This window comes from Nyctereutes procyonoides, unplaced genomic scaffold, assembly GCF_905146905.1.
Source record: "Nyctereutes procyonoides isolate TBG_1078 unplaced genomic scaffold, NYPRO_anot_genome, whole genome shotgun sequence".
Classification (NCBI taxonomy): Eukaryota; Metazoa; Chordata; class Mammalia; order Carnivora; family Canidae; genus Nyctereutes; species Nyctereutes procyonoides.
Window position 1 is genome coordinate 24,005,250 of NW_026575082.1, and position 12,910 is coordinate 24,018,159.

At 37.8% G+C, this 12,910-nt stretch overlaps 1 protein-coding gene across 1 annotated transcript; it reads left to right on the top strand.

The window, feature by feature from the left end:
• The first annotated feature begins 11,226 nt into the window (after positions 1-11,226).
• Positions 11,227-12,143, top strand: LOC129514502 (adrenocorticotropic hormone receptor). The gene has a single exon (XM_055333121.1). The coding sequence runs from the start codon at positions 11,253-11,255 to the stop codon at positions 12,141-12,143; it is 891 nt and encodes a 296-aa protein (XP_055189096.1). The 5' UTR covers positions 11,227-11,252.
• The last annotated feature ends 767 nt before the right edge of the window (positions 12,144-12,910 follow it).

A 12,910-nucleotide genomic window follows, 5' to 3' on the forward strand; every position in this document is an offset into this window, starting at 1 on the left:
AAATCTTCAGAATGCAGCAAACTCATTCTAAGAGGGAAGTATATAGCAATACAGGCTTAACTCAAGAAGAAAAAAAAAATCTTAAATAAACATAGCCTTATACCTAAAGGGGCTAAAGGACTACAAATGAAGCCAAAAGCCAGCAGAAGGAAGGCAATAATAAGGATTAGGGCAGAAATAAATAATGTAGAAACAAAAAACAAACCAATACAACAGATCAATGAAATCAAGAGCTGGTTGTTTGAAAAAAAATAAAATTGATAAAGTCAAACTCAACAAAAAAGAAAGAGAAAGGACCGAAATGAACAAAATCACCAATGAGAAGAGAAATAACAACCGACACCACAGAGATACAAACACTTGTAAGAGAATATTATGAAAAACTATATGGCAACAAATTGAACAACCTAGAAGGAATGGATAAATTCCTAGAAACATAAGCTACCAAAACTGAAACAGAAAGAAATAGAAAATGTAAACAGACTGATTACTGGGAAAGAAATTGAATCAGTGGGGCAAACAAAACAAAACAAAACAAAACAAAAAATCAAACACCTCCCAAAAAACAGAAATCCAGGACCAGATGGTTTTACAGGTGAATTCTACCAAACATTTAAAGAAGAGTTGATCCCTGTTCTCAAACTATCCCCCCCCCCAAAAAAAATGGAAGGAAGGAAAACGTTCAAATTTTTTACTCTGATACCAAAACCAGATAAAGACACACTGAAAAAGAGAACTACAGGACAATATCCATGATGAACACAGGTGCAAAAATCCTCAACAAAATACTAGGAAATCAAATCCAACAATACTTCTTAAAAACTCATTTACCACAAGATAGTGGGATTTGGTTGCAAGCATGGTTCAATATTCAGAAATGAATTGATGTGACACATCACATTAATAAAAGAAATTATTAGATACAGAAAAACATTTGACAAAGTACAACATCCGTTCTTGATAAAAACCGTTGACAAAGTAGGTTAAGAGGAAACATACCTCAACATAATAAAGTCCATATATGAAAAACCCACAACTAATATTATCTTCAATGGGGAAAACTTGAGAGCATTTTCCTTAAGGTCAGGAACAAGATAGGGATGTCCACTCTCACCACCATTATTTAACATAGTAGTGGAAGACCTTGTCACAGCAATCAGGAAACAAAAAGAATTAAAAGGCATCCAAATTGGCAAAGAAGAAGTAAAACTTTCACTATTTACAAATGACATGATGTTATACATAGAAGGCCCTAAAACTCTACAACAATAACAACAAAAACTACTAGGACAGTAAAGTCACAGGACACAAAATCAAGGTATAGAAATCTGTTGCATTTCTATACACCAACAATGAAGCAGCAGAAAGAGAAAGTAAGGAATCAATCCCATTTACAATTGCACCAAAAACAATGATACCTAGGAACAAACCTACCCAAAGAGGTGAAAAGCCTCTACTCTGAAAATTAAAAGACACTAATGAAAGAAACTGAAGATGATACAAAAAATGGAAAGGCATTCCATGCTCATGAATTGGAAGAGCAAATATTGTTAAAATGTCTATGTTACTCAAAGCAATCCACACATATAATGCAATTCTCATCAATATACCAACACCATTTTTCATAGAACTGGAACAAACAATCCTAAAATTTGTATGGAACCACAAAGACCCTAAATAGACAAAACAATCTTGAAAAAGAAAAACAAAGCTGGAGGCATCATAATTCTAGACTTCAAGTTATATTACAAAGTGATAGTGATCAAAACAGTATGGTACTGGCACAAAAACAGACACATCGATCAATAGAACAAAATAGAAAACACAGAAGTAAACTTACAATACATGGTCAATTAACCTTTGACAAAGCACGAAGGAATATCCAATGGGAAACAGCCACTTCAACAAATGGTATTAGGAAAACTGGACAGTGACATGCAAAAGAATGGGCCACTCTCTTATACTACACACAAAAATAAATTCAAAATGGGATAGTGACCTAAATGTGAGACAAGAAATTATTAAAATCCTAGAAGAGAACACAGGAAGTGACTTCTTTGTCATTGGTCATAGCAACTTCTTTCTAGATATGTTTCCTGAGGCAAGGGGAACAAATAAAAAGTAAACTATTGGGACTTCATCAAAATAAAAAGCTTCTGCACAGTGAAGGAAACAATCAACAAAACTAAAAGGTAAGCTACAGAATAGGAGAAGATAATTGCAAATGACATATCTGATAAAGGGTTTGTATCCAAAATATAAAAGTCAACACCAAAATAATAATAATAATCCAGTTAAAAATGGACAGAAGACATGAATAGACATTTTTCCAAAGAAAACATACAGATGGCTAACAGACACATGAAAAGATGCTCATCATCACTCATCATCAGGGAAATACAAACCAAAACTGCTATGAGATATTACCTCACATCTGTTAAAATCAATGGCATAACTAAAATCAACAACACAAGAAACAACAGGTGTTGATGAGGATAGGGAACCCTCTTCCACTATTGGTAGGAATACAAAGTAATGCAACTACTCTGGAAAACAGTGTGGAGTTTCCTCAAAAAGTTAAAAATAGAACTATCCTATGATCCAGCAATCACATTACTGGGTTTTCACTCAAATAATAAGAATACTAATTGCAAGAATACATGCTCTACTATGTTTAAGGCAGCATTATTTACAAGTTATGTAAACAACCCAAGTGTCCATTGATTGATCAATGAATAAAAAAGATGTGCTATATATACACAATGGAATATTACTCAGACATAAAAAATAATGAAATCATGCCATTTGCAATTACTTGGATGGATTTAGAGAAAAAAGTGAAATAGATAAAGACAAATACCATATGAGTTCACTCATATGTGGAATTTAAGAAAAAAAAAGAAGCAAAGGGACAAAAAAGAGAGAGAGAAGTAAACCAAGAAATGGACTCTTAACTATGGAGAACAAAGCAGTGGTTAGGGGAATGGAGGTGGGGGTGGGGATGTGTTCAATAGGTGATGAGTATGAAGGACTACACTTGCTGTGATGAGCATGTGGTGATGTATGGAACTTCTGAATCACTATATCATACACCTAAAAATAATATTACACTGTATGTTAACTAACTGGAATTTAAATATTTTTTTAAAAAAATGGGTTTGCACTCCACTTGTAGACCCTACCAACCAGATTGGCAGCAATTCATGAATCCACATGAACAATGGCTGACTGATGGCCTCTTGAAGATGGCTCCATAGACCACACTATTTCAAATTCAAATTTCTATTCACATTCGGTAGCCTCCTCGGATTTATAGGGTTGACAGGAACAGATTATCAATGTCCATTGACTGAAGCTGGGTTTCAGAACCACCTCTTCCTAAGAAGTACCAGAATCTCTTTCACCATTTCTTTTTTTCTTTATCAGTTCTACCATCAAATGCATTCAAGATTGAAAATGCATACCAAATCGGATTAAACTGGCTCTGGATAGGGTATCAAGTAGGAAGATCTTGAGCTTACCAGGTCCCACAGACACACCAAAATCTATTCCATATATATAACAGCTATCTCTGAAAACAAACTGAGTTGACTAGCAGAACAGATCATACAAACTAAGGATACAAAGAGAAAGCCACATTGAGATAGGTGGAAGTGGCAGACATGTGGGTTAGTCAGTGCCCATACACCCAGGATTGTAACTCACAAGTGGGAAGGCTATCAAAGCCAGAGAAACCCTTCCTGAGGAACAATGAGTCCAAACCCCACAACGGGCTCTACAGTCCAAGAAACCTGCACTGAGTAGATGAGCCTCTATAACATCTGTCTTTGAAACTATAGAGCTTATGTCTGGAAAATGTAGAGGGCAATAGGAAATGGAGACTTCACACCCATGATTTCACTTGCTCTGAGACTCAGCACAGAGACAGCAGTTTGAAAAACACCTGAGTTATACACAGAGATCTGCTGACGAATATTAGGGTTGTGCCAGACAGCAGGGACCTGTTGCAACATTCCAGAAGGACAGAAGCAATGATGGGCACTCATTTTTTTCTAGCTGGCCTAGCACTGGTACCTGCTGTGCTAGCACTGCTCATCCTGACCCATAATTCCCCTGTGGACTTGCCCCATCTAACCCAACTGCCAGATCTAGGCCCCTGCCAAATGGCTCACTGCCCTACCAGTCTCAGCAGACAACCTCAGCCTGCCCCAGAGCCCATCCCGAGTGGCTCATGGCCCCACCACACCTGGTGGATGCCATCAGGCTTCTCTCCCAAGTGGCTCCCTGCCCTACCAGTCCAGCAAGTACCCTCAGCAAGCAACAGAGCCGCTCCAAGTGCCCCCATCCAGGGAAGCCAGCACTGAACACCAGAATGTCTACAGAAGTCACAGTCAGATTTCACAGCAAGCTGTACCAGAAGCCTGTCCCATTCACCAGTGCGCTCACAGAAGTCCGGCTAGAAGGGCCAAAGACCAACCCTGCTTACCAGCATGCTTGCAGCAGCCATGGCAAAACATTGCAGGCAGCCCTGCCCAGGACAGCCACACACACCAGTGAGTCTGCACTAAGTGTGATCCAGCCACAACAAGAGGGTACACGCAGCCCACACAAGGGTCAGTCATAGGGCACCTGGCTCAAGTGATCAGAAGAATTTGAGCTACTAAGGCTCACAGGTGACCTTCTGCATAAAGTCAATCTTTTAAGGCTAGGGATCATAATTAATCAGTCATAACTGATCTATTGAGTACATAGAAATTACCAAAGAGTTAGACAAAATAAGGAAATAGCAGAATATCTTCCAAGCAAAAGGATAACAAAACCTCAGAAAAAGAGGTAAAGGTAACCTGATATTGAAAACAGATATTCAAGTTCAGGAACCACAGTGCCCTAAGCAAAATGAACTCAGAGGGAGCCATACTAAGACAAATTATAATAAAAGTGTGAAGAGTTAAAGATAAAGAGAGACTCTTAAAAGCAGCAAAAGAAAAACAACTAGTTCTATACAAAGGATCCTCCGTAAGACTATAAGCTGATTTTTCAGCAGACACTGCAAGCCAAAAGGGAGTGACATGATATATTCTAAGTGATGAAATGAAAAACCTACAACAAAGAATACTGTACCCAGAAAGGTCATTACTCAGAATTGAAAGAGAAATTTTCCAGACAAGAAAAAGCTAAAGAATTTCATCACCACTAAACTAATCTTATAAGAAATGTTGAAGGGACTCCCTTAACTTCCTAAGAAGTTAAAATAAGAAATAAGAAAATACGAAAATTATGAAAGAAAAAATCTCACTGGTAAAAATAAACATAGAGTAAATGTAGTGGATCACCATCTGCATAACTAGTATGTAGATTAAAACAGAAAAATTATACAATCATTTAGGTCTACAATAATTATTCAGGTATAGACAAAATAATAAGATGTAAAATATAACATCAAAAACATAAAGCAAGGGGGATAAAATGTAGCACTTTTAGAATACACTAGAACTTAAGCAACCATTAACTTAAAATAGACTGCTATATGCTATATACATAGAATATTATGTGTGAACTTCATGGGAACCACAAACCAAATATCAATAATAGATACACAAAAGGCAAAGAGAAAAGAATATAAGCACAACACTAAGGAAAGTCGCCAAATCACAAGGGACGAGAGCAAGAAAAAAAAAAAAGAACAGAGAAGAACTACAAAAACAACCTGAAACAATCAACAAATGGCAAAAGTACATATCTGTAAATAATTACTTTAAATGTAAATGAACTAAATGTTCCAATCCAAAAACATAGTATCACTGGATGGATAAACAAAACAATACCATGTATACTACGTATAGGAGACTCACTTCAGATCAAAAGACACACAGCCACTGAGAGTGAAGGAATGGAAAATGTATTCCATGCACATTGAGACAGAAAGTTGGGGTAGCAATACTTATATCAGACTAAAGAGACTTTAAACAAAAGACTGTAATTAGAGACAAAAAAGAACTTTACATTATGATAAAGGGATCAATCCAACAAAAGGATGTAACATCTGTAAATATCTATCCACCCCACATAGGGACACCTAAATAAATGAAGCAAATATTAACAGACATACAGGGAGAGATTGACAGTAATACAATAATAGCAGGTGACCTTAACAACCCACTTACATCAATAGATAAATGATCCAAACAGAAAATCAATAAGGAAACGTTGGCCTTAAACAATCCATTAAACCAGGTAGACTTACATATACAGAGCATTCCCTCTAAAAATATCAGAATTCACATTTTTTCAAGTGTACATAGAACATTCTCCAGAATAGACCACAAAACAAGTACCAGTAAATTTAAGAAGATTGGAATTATATCAAGCGTCTTTTCTGGCCACAATGGTATGAAACTAGAAATCAATTACAAGAAGAAAGTAAATATGTGAAGACTAAACAACATGCTAACTTAACAACAAATGTGTTAATGAGAAAAATCAAAGAGGAAATCAAAAAATGCCTTGAGACAGATGAAAATGGAAACACAACAGTTCAAAATCTATGGGATGCAGCAAAAGCAGCTCTAAGAGGAAAGTTTATAGGAATACAAGCCTACCTCAAGAAACAACAAAAATCTCTAACAGTCCATCCTTACACCTAAAAAAATTAGAAAAAGAAAAACAAAGCCCAAAGTTAGTAGAAGGAAGGAAATAATAAAGACAAACAAAACCGATAAATCTTTAGCTAGACTCATCAAGAAAAAAAAAAGAATACTCAAATAATACCAGAAGTGAAAAAAGGAGACATTACAACTGATACCAAAAAAATACTAAGGATATAAGAGACTACTATGAATGACTACATGCCAAAAAGGGAGATAACCTAGAGGAAATGGATATATTACTAGAAATGTACAATCTTCCAAGACTGAATCAAGAAGAGATTAAAAAAAAACTGAACAAACTGATAACTAGTAATGAGATTGAATCAGTAATTTAAAAAACTCCCAACAATCAAAACAGTCTTCATAGATGAATTCTACCAAACATGTAAAGAAGAATTAATACTTATTCTTCTCAAACGATCCCAAAAAAATTGAAGAGGAAAGAATGCTTCCAAACTCATTCTATGGGGCCAGTATTATCCTGATACCAAAACCAAAGACACTACAAAGAAGGAAAATTACAAGCCAACATCTCTGATGAACGTGAATTAATGCAGAAATACTCAACAAAATATTAGCAAACCAACTTCAACTGTAGAGTGAAGGGATCATACACCATGACAAAGTGGGATTTATTCCAAGGATGTAAGAATGGTTCATCACCCACAAATCAACCAATGTGATATATCACATTACAAAAAGGAAGATAAAAATGATATGATCATCTCAATACATGCAGAGAAAGCTTCTTATCAAATTCAACATTCATTTATGACTAAAAACTCCCAACAAAGTGGATATAGAAGAGAATGCCATATCACAAACCCACATTTAATGTCATATTCAAAACTTTTCCCCCAAGATCAGATACCACAAAACAAGAATGCCCAGTCCTGTCACTATTATTGAACATAGTACTGAGAATCCTAGTTATAGCAATGAGAGAAGAAATAGAAATAGAAGGCATCCAAGTTGAAAAAGTAGTAAAATTGTCACTATTTACAGATGATATTACATATATAACCCTAAAGACTCCACCCCAAAATATTAGAACTAATAAATTAATTCAGTAAAGTTGTAGGATACAAAATTAATATACATAAATCTGTGGCATCTGTATGTATTAATAAACTATCAGAAAGTAAAATTAAGAAATAAAATATTCATACTATCTAAAGCAATCTACCAATTCAGTGCAACTCTATCAAAATACCAATGGCAATTTTCACAGAACTAGAACAAAGAACCTTAAAATTTGTATAGAAATACAAAAACCTCAAATAGCCAAAGCAATCTTGAACAAGAACAAAGCTGGAGATATCACACTTTCTAATTTCAAACTGTACAATAAAATGATAATAATAAAAACACTATGGCACTGACACAGAAAAGACACATAAGTCAATGAACACAGAACAGAGTCCAGAAACAAAATCATTCTTATATGATCAATTAATCTTTGACAAAGGAAGCAAGAATATAAAGTGTAAAAAAAATATAAAGAAAACTTCTTTAATAAATGGTATTGGGAATACTGGACAGCTACATGTAAGAGAATGAAACTGGGCCACTTTCTTATACCATTTATAAAAATAAACTCAAAATAAATTAAAGATTCACATGTAAGACTAGAAATCATAAAACTGTTAGAAGAAAATTAGGTAGCAAGCTCTTGGATATTGGTCTGAACAATATCTTTTTTGGATCTGTCTTCTCAGGCTAGGACAAAAAAGCAAAAATAAAAGAGTTGAACTACATCAAATGAGAAAGCTTTTGCACAGCAAACGAAATCATCCAGAAAAGGAAAAGGCAACCTACTGAGTGAGATAATATATTTACAAATGATATAACCAATAAGGCATTAATATCCAAAATATATAAAGAACTCACATAACTCAATATGAAAAGCGATCTAATTAAAAAATAGGCAGATGACCTGAATAGACATTTCTCCAAAGAAGAAATACAGAGGGTCAAAAGACACATGAAAAACTGCTCAACGTCACTTATCATCAGGATGATACGAATCAAAACCACAATGAGATATCACCTCACACCTCACAGAATGGCTAGTGTCAAAAAAACAAGAAATAAAAATGTTAGCAAGGATGTGAACAAAAAGGAAAACCAGCACTGTTGAAGGGAATATAAAATGATGCCATCACTATGGGGAACATTATGAAGTTTTCTCAAAAAATTAATAATAGTACTATCATATGATCCAGCAGTTCCACTCTTGGTATTTATCTGAAGAAAATGAAAACACTAATTTGAAAAGACATATGCACATCCTATGTTCATTGCAGCATTATTTATAATAGCCAGGATATGGAAGCAACCTGAGTGGCATTACTAGATGAATGGAGACAGAAAGAGAGGTGCTACATCTTTATAAGAAATAGGCTCACCCTCTATTATATAGGCTGAGGAGTTTCAAGATCTACAGTCCTCAAGCTGGAGGCCCAGGAGAGATGATGGTATAGTTTCAATCAGAGAGTCTACAGCCTCAGGAAGCCTGGGTGGCTCAGCGGTTGAGCACCCCCCTTCGGCCCAGGTCATGATCCTGGCATCCCAGAATTGAGTCCCACATCGGGCTCCCTGCATGGAGCCTGCTTCTCTTTCTGCCTGTGTCTCTGCCTCTCTCTGTGTGTCTCTCATGAATAAATAAATAAAATGTTTAAAAAAAAAAAAGCCTACAGCCTCAAGACCCAAGAAGAGCTGATGTTTCTGTTTGAGTCCAATGACCCATCTCAGCAGTCAGGCAGACAGAGCTCCCTCTTACTCACCAGAGGATTTTTGTTCCATGTGGGCCTTCACCATATTGGATGAGGCCTGCTGGGGAAGGCAACTTGCTTCAATCGGTCTACTGATCCAAGTATTATTCTCCCCCAAAGCACCCTCACAGACACCCAGAATAATGTTTGACCAAATGTAGGGCACCTGAGACCAGTCAAGTTGACACACAACTTGACACACATCATTGGCCCCATCCTTTCCAACATACATAGATACATGAGTGCACACTGACAGCATAGAGACTTCCCAGGCCTACTAGAGGAAGCTAGGATGACTAAGCATCCTGGTTTGCCTGGGGCTGAGGGATACGACTGGACACTGGTCTCTCAGTTCCAGGCAAACAGGACAAGGTGGTCATCCTAGGTAGAACCCTATCAGCTGCTACCACCTGTCACTCCACTTCTCTCTCTCTCTCTCTTTTCTAAGATTTTATTTATTTATTCATGAGACACAGAGAGAGAGGGAGAGAGGCAGAGACACAGACAGAGGGAGAAGCAGGCTCCCTGCAGGGACCCCGATGCGGGACTTGATCCCAGGTCTCCAGGATCACGCCCTGGGCCAAAGGGAGGCACTAAACCGCTGAGCCACCCAGGGATCCCCCTCCACTTCTCTCTTCACATCAACCTACCTAACTCAAAAACTTCCACCTTAACACTTGACCTCTGACCTCAGTCCTTTGTAAGAAAATTCCTTCCTTTCCAGGAGAAACCTCACTATAATATAGTAACATATGCCTTGTGGACTTTTGATCAAAAGCTACACTCCCAGATGCACTCTCCCCGGGACCACCCTAAAGCATGGCAGCTGGCTTCCCGCACACTCAAGTGAAGGAGAATTAAGCTCCGTCCCTTGAAGGGAAAGGTGTAAAAAATCTATGATCATGCCTTTAAAACCACCACCTTGGCAAAGGCAAATTTGACACATTTCATAAAACTGCCTGTGTCCAACCATCTGAAAACACAATCAGTAAAAATTCCACAAGCTCTCAGCAGAAGCAGACTTCTCAAAGTTGTTCAATTATGATTTCCTCATCCCCTTCGTTTGAGGGAAACTGGACCCTTCTGGTGCCATAATTGAACTCCAACACCTTGGAATTATTGGAGTTCTCCAGAAATACCACTCTTGTGAGTTCTATCTTTGAAATAGAAATAATAACATGTATTTTGGGATTGGTACATCAATACTTGCCATTAAGCCAGTAGCTGTAGGGTCAGGCAGTGACCCAGAAAGACAAACAGTGAAATAGAAAGGACCTAAACATCTCATTTAATCATTGAATCCAGCCACCACCTTCCAATCAAATTAGGGTAGTTGTGTGCTTTCCTGTTTCTACACATGCCTTTCATTTGTTTTACTTCTTTTTTTTTTCCATTTCAGTCCATCTCGTTTAATCTATCTCACACACAGTTGGATTCATGAGGATGGGGCATGGAGAGAGGAGAGGACAAAGGACAATCTTTGTTTTTATCTCTGAAGTCAGAATTCACTAACAATGTTTTTCTCATAGAGAAGTTAAGATGAGAATCCAGTAAACTGTTTTATTTAAATTACTGCACCATCATATTTTGTTGAAGCAATAGAGCTTTTAAAAGATAATGTGACTTAGCTTTTATTTTATTTAGACTATTTAGCAACTAGTCTATAATATATATATAATATAATATATGTTGCTATATATTCTTTAGGTGGCCTGGTGGTTTTTACCTCTGACCTCCAGCAAGTACTACAAAGAAGAAAAGATTCTGAAGAATCAATCAAGCTTTCTGCCGAGGCAGAGTAACACCTTTGTCTTAACCACTAGCCGGAGAAATGAAGCACATTATCAATCTACATGAAAACATCAACGATACAGCAAGAAATAATTCAGACTGTCCTCATGTGGTTTTGCCGGAAGAGATATTTTTTATAATATCCATCATCGGGGTTTTGGAAAATCTGATGGTCCTTCTAGCTGTGATCAAGAATAAGAATCTGCAGTCACCCATGTACTTTTTCATTTGCAGCCTGGCCATTTCTGATATGATGGGCAGCTTGTATAAGATCCTTGAAAATATCCTGATCGTGTTCAGAAACATGGGTTATCTCAAGCCTCGGGGCAATTTTGAGACCACAGCAGATGACATTATGGACTCCCTGTTCATCCTCTCCCTCCTTGGTTCCATTTTCAGCCTGTCTGTGATAGCAGCTGACCGCTACTTTACAATCTTCCACGCTCTGCAGTACCACAGCATTGTGACCATGCGCCGAGCCATCGTTGTCCTGACGGTCATCTGGACAGGCTGCACAGGCGGCGCCATTACCATGGTTATCTTCTCTCATCACGTCCCCACAGTGATCACCTTCACGTCGCTGTTCCCTCTGATGTTGGTCTTTATCCTGTGCCTTTATGTGCACATGTTCTTGCTTGCCCGTTCCCATGCCAGGAAGATCTTGACGCTTCCCAGAGCCAACATGAAAGGGGCCATCACACTGACCATCCTGCTTGGAGTCTTCATCTTCTGTTGGGCTCCCTTTGTCCTTCATGTTCTGTTGATGACATTTTGCCCAAATAACCCTTACTGCGCCTGCTACATGTCCCTCTTCCAGGTGAACGGCATGTTGATCATGTGCAATGCAGTCATTGACCCCTTTATATATGCCTTCAGGAGCCCTGAGCTCAGGGAGGCATTTAAGAAGATGATCTTCTGCAGTAGGTCCTAGTGGAATTATTGGTCCCTGATTTTAGAAGCAACAGGGATAATTCTGTCAAGTAACAGAATAACGTGACACACCGACAAATGCTCATGCTTCCCCCCACAATCCGTCCTTTCCTTAATGTGTTCAAGGGTTATCCCACTAACTAGTGTTTGTAATAGCTTAGTCCTGTGTGAAGAGTCTTGCCGTAGGTTACAACTTTTATGACTACAGAGAGAAAACAATGTATGAAAAAGAACAACCAACTACAAAGAACAGATGGCAATATAAACATATAAATCTAAGAGTTTTGCACTCAGGTAAAAGCTTGCTCTTCTATAGATATCTAGCAAGCCTGTTGCTGAGATTGCCTTCCTAGGCTGGAGGCCATTGTAATCAGTTTCTAGAAGTTAAAGCGCCAGGACAGATGCTCAGGGCACAAGCTACAATGTGTTTGTAAGCAAGTGAAAGGTGCCAATAAATTACTGCAACTATCCAGCGTAGCCACACAGAATCCCTGCCCTCCCCCCTCCTTCCTGCCTGCTTGCTTTACTGTATTCCACCTTAAATCTTTTTTTCAATCTTTTGGAGCCCAACACAGGGCTTGAACTCATGACCCTGAGGCCAAAATCTGAGCTGAGATCAAGAGTCAGACATCCAAAGGACTGAGTCATTTGAGAAGGTGCCCCATCTCAAATCTTTTTGGAAGTAGGCAGGGCATAAATTATCAATGTCAAATAAGCAGCTCTGAGTGTCCAATAATAAAGGAAACTTCTCTGTTAGCCCTCTTTGCT

Bases quoted from the DNA above. Each gene is read 5' to 3' on its own strand.
- LOC129514502 (XM_055333121.1), top strand. From the start codon at position 11,253: ATGAAGCACATTATCAATCTACATGAAAACATCAACGATACAGCAAGA.